The sequence below is a fragment of the Rhododendron vialii genome, chromosome 13a, assembly GCF_030253575.1.
Source record: "Rhododendron vialii isolate Sample 1 chromosome 13a, ASM3025357v1".
In the NCBI taxonomy this organism is placed as follows: Eukaryota; Viridiplantae; Streptophyta; class Magnoliopsida; order Ericales; family Ericaceae; genus Rhododendron; species Rhododendron vialii.
This window is the reverse complement of record NC_080569.1, coordinates 3,276,903-3,285,000: the sequence shown is the minus strand read 5'-3', so window position 1 is coordinate 3,285,000 and position 8,098 is coordinate 3,276,903. Positions and strand designations below refer to the sequence as shown.

At 40.7% G+C, this 8,098-nt stretch overlaps 1 protein-coding gene across 1 annotated transcript in view; it reads left to right on the top strand.

Moving 5' to 3' along the window:
- The window catches only part of LOC131314179 (GABA transporter 1-like), an 11,123-nt gene extending 4,118 nt beyond the window's left edge, over positions 1-7,005 (top strand). The window contains exons 3-7 of the mRNA XM_058342670.1: positions 5,207-5,301; positions 5,405-5,591; positions 5,813-5,943; positions 6,127-6,342; positions 6,504-7,005. Of these exons, the coding sequence (XP_058198653.1) occupies positions 5,207-5,301; positions 5,405-5,591; positions 5,813-5,943; positions 6,127-6,342; positions 6,504-6,899 (1,025 nt within the window). The 3' untranslated portion in view covers positions 6,900-7,005. The remainder of the gene's footprint in view (positions 1-5,206; positions 5,302-5,404; positions 5,592-5,812; positions 5,944-6,126; positions 6,343-6,503) is intronic.
- Positions 7,006-8,098: the final 1,093 nt, after the last annotated feature.

Genomic DNA, 8,098 nt, shown 5'->3' with positions numbered 1-8,098 from the left:
TCCGTTTCACGGAACTTGACTCTTTTATGGATCTATAAGGAAATATGTGTTCGAAGAACGTCACATTCCTAGATTCCATGATAGTGTTCTTGTGAATATCCAGTATCTCAGATTCATACACAAGAAACCGATAGGCAGTACTGTTATGTGCGTAACCAATAAACACACAATCAACAGTCCTTGGCCCTATCTTCTCCTTTTTAGGTGGAGGTACAGCTACCTTTGCGAGACACCCCCACATTCGAAGGTAACTGTAGGTAGGCTTCCTGCCTTTCCACATCTCGTAAGGAGTCTTATTGACTTTCTTGCGAGGTACCTTGTTAAGTATATAATTTGCGGAGAGGATAGCATCCCCCCACAAGTTCCGTGGCAACCCAGAACTTATCAACATAGCATTCATCATCTCTTTCAAGGTACGATTTTTCCGTTCAGCAATTCCGTTTTGCTGAGGGGAATAAGGTGCAGTGGTTTGGTAGATAATTCCGTGTTGTGCACAAAATTCTCCAAACGGTGATTCATACTCACCACCTCGGTCACTTCTCACCACCTTAATCTTTTTGCTAAGTTGATTCTCAACTTCATTCTTATAAAGAATGAATTTGTCCAACGCTTCATCCTTGCTATTAAGCAAGTATACATAGCCATATCTGGTGCTATCATCGATGAAAGTAATAAAATACTTTTTACCAGTTCGCGTTTGGACATACTTTAGATCACACACATCAGTGTGAACTAAATCCAATGGCTCAGTGCTTCTTTCAACCGCTTGAAAGGAAGACCTGGTCAATTTGGCTTCAACACAAGTCTCACACTTGTGTTTTTTATCAATTTGGAAAGCTGGAATGTGGTCTAAGTTAATTAACCTTCGCAAAGCATCATAATTAACATGACCTAGTCTACCATGCCACAAATTGGAAGACTCAAGCAAGTAAGCAACTGGGGATTTCATTTTATTAATACGTGGAATTACAGTCATTACATTGAGCTTAAATAGACCACCAGTCATATAGCCCTTTCCCACATATACCCCAGCTTTGGTGACAGTCACCCTGTCCGCTTCAAACACCATGCGGAAGCCATGCTTGCTCAGCAGAGAACCGGACACCAGGTTCTTGCGAATGTCCGGCACGAACAGGACATTGTTGAGAGTCAACTCCTTGCCAGATGTCATCTTCAAGATCACCTTGCCTTGACCCTCCACTTCAGAGGTTGCAGAGTTCCCCATGAACAGCTTCTCGCCGTTTGTAACCGGCTCGAAGGAGGTAAACAGCTTCTTATCACAGCAAATGTGGCGGGTAGCTCCAGTATCAACCCACCACTCTTGAGGGTTTGACCCCACCAAGTTCACCTCAGAGACCACTGCTGACAGGTTGACATCAGAGCCATCCTCCAGTTCTGCCAAATGCGCGCGCGCCCTTGGGTTCGGAGGCTTGGTGCACTCTGAAGCACGGTGCCCAACCTTGTCACAATTGAAGCACTTGCCTTGAAACTGAAACTTTTTCTTGGCAACGCCTCCTTTAGGTCCCAGCTTGACATCTTTGCCTTTCTGCTTGTCAGACTGTTTCCCAGACTGCTTTCCAGACTGATGCTTCTTCGTTCCTGAAGATTGACCATGTTCCACAACATTAGCCTTGGCGGCGTAGGTGCTCCCTACCCTCCTTTCAGCCATCTTATTGTCCTCCTCAATGCGGAGCCTAACAATAAGATCCTCCATCGTCATAGCTTTTCGCTTGTGCTTCAAGTACAACTTGAAGTCTTTCCAACCAGGGGGCAGCTTTTCTATCATGCATGCCACTTGGAAAGGCTCACACAGCAGCATCCCTTCGGTAGCAATTTCGTGCAAGATCACTTGGAGTTCTTGGACTTGACTGATCACAGTTTTCGAGTCCACCATTTTGTAGTCCAAAAACCGGCCGACGACAAATTTCTTTGATCCGGCATCCTCGGTTTTGTACTTTCTGTCTAAGGACGCCCACAGTTCCCTAGCCGACTTCTTTACACAGTACACGCTGTAAAGTGCATCGTGCAAGCAATTCAGAACATAGTTCTTGCACAAGTAGTCGTTCTCTGTCCAAGTGATTTGGTCCCTCAGGACTTGCATGTCTTGCTCATCTTCAGCAACGACAGGTGCATCCTCACTCAAAAACCTCACAAGGCTCAGAGTCGTGAGGTAAAACAGCATCTTTTGCTGCCACCTCTTGAAATCCACACCAGTGAATTTCTCGGGTTTCTCCCCGTGGTTCACAGGAACCGCACGCACTGCCGTTGGGATTGGAGGATTCTGAGCCAAAGTCACGGGAGGTTGCCCATTGTTGCCATTGGGGTTCCCGCTGCCACTTCCATTTCCAGTTTCAGTTGACATCTTTTCTGAAATTTAAGATCAAACACAAATTAGTGCCAAGAACTTAATCTCTAACAGAAAAAATATCACAAATAACCAATGCTCTTGGTACTTTCTAGACTGAAAATGAAAATAGAATCGTACTACAAGTGTATATAAAAGTTCTCTGCCAAAGCCGAGAGCAACAAATAAATTAGAAACAATTGATCACTGTTTTACAAAACAGTAGCGTCAAAATTTTGAAATACCTTGCGGTTCTGGAGGAACAAAATATTAGTCCACAGTCAAATATAAGAAATGAACTAATAAAGTCAAAAGGTCAAATAAATATGCACTGAAGCCCCTAAAAGTAACTGACAGAAACTATTATTGATCCACAAAGTATTAGGAAAATCAAAATTTTCCCATCCACGTATTCAAAGCACAATAAAGCTGTAATTTGCCTTTACTCAAAAAACCCTTTACTACTGTTACAAAACTATCAAGGTTGAAAAGTCAAACAAATATAACTGAGTAATCAAGTTTATAACAATTAGCTTTTTATAACCCAAATAAAACTGTAACAGTTTTTCCTTTTTACCCGTAACTGACTATTCAATGTAAAAATTCAAAACCAAATTTCACTAAACAGTGGAGAACTAGTATCACCTTTTCACTGGCGGAAATAAAAACTTTTTAAAACACCCTTACAAAAGCGTTAGGAATAGGGGAAAATTTGTCTACTGCATGCCAGTTCTAACACTATTATGCTTATCCAAAAACAACAACCGTTTTCGAAGCACAATCCAGAAGCAAAATGATTATGACACAACAGAGCCAAAAAGTTCAGAATATCAAAACCATGTACTGATCAGTAGAGGACAAAAGAGTAATTCAAAAACTATGAACACATATGGCGGGTCACAACTGTGTAGTACAAGCATGTGATACAGAAGCAAACAATAATTTTCCAAAGATGTTACTGAAGTTATTTCAAGGAAAGACCAATTCAAGAATATATATACTTTGAAAAGTCAAACCAATAGAACAAAACTCTACTATAACGAAACTGTTCAAAATCCGTGAGCACTAATTCTTTTAAAAACCAAAAAACACAATCAAGCAATGCAAATCAGTAAATTCAATACTCAAATTTCTGATCATGCAAAACCACGATACTCATCTGAGATTAACATAAATATCGAAACCGAGATGCTAATTAATCCAGTAGAGATGGGAAAATAACCAACTCAGAGGCAGTTTCAAATTCTAGACAGGTAGAAAACTACTTTACTGCATGCCAATTATCAAAAAAAAACAGCTTACTGCTCATAACCCACTAGCAAATACCAAAAGATTTTAGCCAATGAACATGCTAATCAGAACAGTTTCTAAAAATTGATGCTAACTAGAATGCTCTGACTTTATAATAAAATAAAAAAAAATTTGGTCACGGTCTCCAAATTCTCAACAGTGTTTTAAAGAAAGAAACTGACCGAAAACCAATCTGATAACACAGAAAACCGATTTTAAAATGGATGCGTGAACCTTGTTAACAATTCCCGGAAAAGGTTTGTAAACTGTTTCGACAGGAAACACTATTTTTCCAAAAGAGAAAAATTTGTCTTAAGATTGTAGGAAAATAGTGCGGAAAACAATTAACAATTTTACTATTTCTGAAAATTACAACATAAACATGAATCGCAAAATTACAGAATATGAAATGTAAACATAAACTGTAAAAAGAGTTTTGACAATTCCAAACCGAGACCCGTTTTGTACAACGGTGCCCTTAAGACAAATTCGCCGCCTCACCGGTGCTGGAGGTTGTGTCGGTGTTCGTCTCCCAGGGTTGACTCGGTTACCACTCAGCCGCCGGAGCACCGCCGTAGACTGCCCGTCGAACCAACTTGTGTCTGTACTCTCTCTCTCGAAAAGAATAATCGTATTGCAGAAGAATGCTTTGGATTGTTTTCGGTGTGTTGAAACCAAAGATAGAGGTCCCTTTATATAGCTGAAGGAGGAGCCTCTACCATCAATACGACAATGAATACGAATATTTATGGAGGAGCCAATAATCAATAGGGGAATTGATTCCGCAATTCAATTCTGAAATAAAACTGATACAGTTATTATTCTCGACATTGAATACACAATCATGGGTAATAACTCTGGGTAATCAACCCAGCTTTGACCATTCAACCGTGCACTGTTGTCGGTCCAAAACCCACTTTGAGAGACAATTTCTCATTCATCTCTCAATGGAATTTAGGTCCACCTCGCGCGGTGTGGGTCCCACCAAATTCTCTTTGGTTAAAATTCCATTTTTCCAACAACTAATTCGGGGGACTAATCACTAATGGAAGCCCTATCAAAGCCAGGGGAAAGCCTCAGGCCCAACATATGAATTGATAGCACATGGGTATGTGAGAGTCGAACCCAGACCAAAGCTTCCTGAGGACCCTCTGGCTGACAGTGCCTACTACTGCGCCCCCGGGGTTTGACAGGGAGATGGTCCCCTTGTTGACATAGTCAGTGATTAATATGAACTCATGTGCCGGCTATAACTTTCATGTGTACTCCAGTAGTTACTCAGACAGTCAGTTGCTATGATTAACATTTTCTTGTTGTTCGATTTGTTAATACCCTGGATATTGATGAATCGCACTTCACACCTAGTTCTTGAAGCTGAATGCTTTAAACTTTAAAATTTAGACCACTTAAGCTGAAAGGATCCGCTTAAAGGCTAAGAACTTTTGAGTCTACATTCTCCAAATCTTACTGCTTTTCTAGCTGCTCTTAGAATTTAGTGTCAAGTGAAATGAACCGGCTTCTGTTTTACATGTGCTTTTGGGTTGACTGCAATTGTCCTTTCTGACTTTGAAGGATCTGGGGGTTATTGGTCTATTGCATTTTTTCAGCAGGTGGCTTCCTTGGGTAATAACATTGCCATTCAGATTGCTGCAGGAACTGGCCTTAAGGTTAGTGTATTTGACGAGACCAGACTTCTTCAACCATTACGATTCCAATGAACGGGACCAGTAGCTGTTCTATGTGTTCACTTTTATTTCAATAATTTTGCAGGCAGTATACAAATACTATCACAGTGATGGTACCTTAACACTGCAGCATTTCATTATTCTTTTCGGGATCTTGGAACTTTTTCTCTCTCAGCTCCCAAACATCCATTCTTTGAGATGGGTAAATGCACTTTGCACTCTAAGTACCATTGGCTTCGCGGGTACAGCCATTGGTGTCACCATATACAATGGTAAGCTTGGTAAAGTTTTCGCTGTGTGCTCCTTTGGGTTGTGTTTGCATTACGGATTTGTGGAAAGATCTGTAAAGATAGAAAACGATAAGAATATGAAGAGGCTAAAGTTTTGGTTTTCTTTCCATTTCCCTTCATAAATTCCTCCACAAATATTTTATCCAAACACATCCTTGATGTCTTTCGGACTGCACAGAGAAAGAATGTCTATCGTGTTGTAGGTAAGAAGATTGATAGAGAATCAGTTAGCTACAGTTTGCAAGGAAGCTCCTCATTGAAGATGTTTACAGCATTCAATGCCCTTGGGATAATAGCCTTTTCATTTGGAGATGCTATGCTTCCAGAAATACAGGTAAATTCCCGCATTCTCTAAATGCAATTTTTTAGAACTCAATTTGCATCGTATCTCATATCTTGACAAAATTGTTTTGGTGTTCATTGACATAGCACTTTATAAAGCTTATGAATGCAAACGCTTGAAATTACATGAATTGTGACAATCAAGTGGACTGTTTTTCGGGTGATGTCTTAGTAGAGTACGATGAGGGAACCTGCAAAGAAGAACATGTACAAAGGTGTATCGACAGCTTATGGCATTATTGTTATGACTTACTGGCAATTAGCTTTTTGTGGCTACTGGGCATTTGGAAACGCTGTCCAGCCTTACATTGTGGCTTCACTTACTACTCCCGAGTGGACAACCGTTATGGCTAATCTATTTGCCGTTATTCAGATATCAGGATGCTTTCAGGTATATAGCTTTCCCCTCACCACTTTTTTCTCCCAATCAAAACTTCAAGCTTTTTCAAAGGCTATAAACTTTGGTATCGCGTAAATATGATGCATCTTTTAACTCTTGAATCCTGTCAACACAAAGAAAAACTAACCGGTACATTTCCATTCTGTCATCAGATATATTGCAGGCCAACATATGCATACTTTGAGGAAAGAATGCTGTCAAACAAAACAACCAGCAGTTTGCCTCTTCGGAACCATATTATCCGTCTCCTATTCACTTCAATCTACATGGCTCTTATAACTCTTATCGCTGCAGCCATGCCTTTCTTCGGGGATTTTGTTGCTATCTGCGGAGCTATTGGTTTTACTCCACTGGACTTTGTCTTCCCTGTTTTAGCATACATGAAAGCCGGAAAAGCCCCCAGAGACACGAAGATTCGGTATTCGCTGATGATCCTTAATCTCGCAATTGCTACTTGGTTCTCTGTTGTTGCGGTGTTGGGCTGCGTTGGTGCGGTGAGGTTCATCGTCGACGATGTCAAAACTTTCAAGTTCTTCCACGATATGTAACAATCCGCGCGGATAGTATTAGAAGTGATACGCTGCTATTTGCAGTTTTGCTAAACATGATTTCTTGTAAAATTGGTTATTGAATTCAATTGTCATATTCGACAAGGCTGGAATTAGTTCTACATGGAGTACTTGGTAGCTGCCCAAAAAAGGAAAGAAGGGAATTTTTTTGTTATATTCCTTTGACTTTAAGCGAAAATTCTCTTTGGTCCTTCACGTTTTAATTTGGACAAACATATACTTGCATTTTTTAATTGGTTTCAATGCCAACACTTAGTTGGATGCCCTTTTTTTGGGATGGAAAATGGTCATGTGCCCAGGATGTGACCTTGTTGAGGGGTACAGTCGCCCATTCCCCTCCTCCCTCTTCCTTCCCTCACCCTAGCTCCATTGGAGGGAACCCAATTCAATAGCAACCCATCCTGACTCTGTAGGGTTGTACCCTCCCTTTTTGAGGGGTACAATCGCCCATTCAACTTCTTGAAATTTACCCCATATTTTAGAGAGACTATTCAGTGCCCCAAGCCTCTTCCCACCAAACATTGGTGTGGGGTTCTCTCACTTAGTCTCGGTGTCCACAAAAATGTATGGTTAAGAAGAGGCCTGAGACACTACATGGCGTTGCCTCAGGCGCATTAAATAATTTTTCAATATTTTTACGTTGTGTTCACGTTGCAATTTATGTTCCCACAATATTTTCCGCTCTTCACTTTTTCCATGGTTCATGTATATATTGTACGGGTTGGTCTTCCATCCAGTAAGCTAATGTCCAGTTTTGTTAAGTATATGGTGAGAATCAATACAACTCAACCACATTGAGATCAATGGCTAGATATAGGACAAACTTCTATTTTCCTCCCGCCTACACTAGTGCACCCCCCTATTCCCAATCTCGCCTACACAGAGTTTAACACAGCCCCAAGAGTTACTCCGGTTGGTTGGAGATTTTACTCCCCTCACAATTGACCAGCGTTCGAGGAAAACAAAAGTTTGTGTGTGAGTTTTGTTGGTCCTATATCTAGCCATTGATCCCAATGTGGTTGAGTTGTATTTATCCTCACCCAGGACAAAACTGGACATTAGCTAACTGGTTGGGAGCCCAACCCATATATATTGTACTGTACTGGTTGTATTGACGGAAAATTGAAGTAGAAAACTGTAGGTTGACATGTTTAGAGGAATGCAAAACAAATGGACCA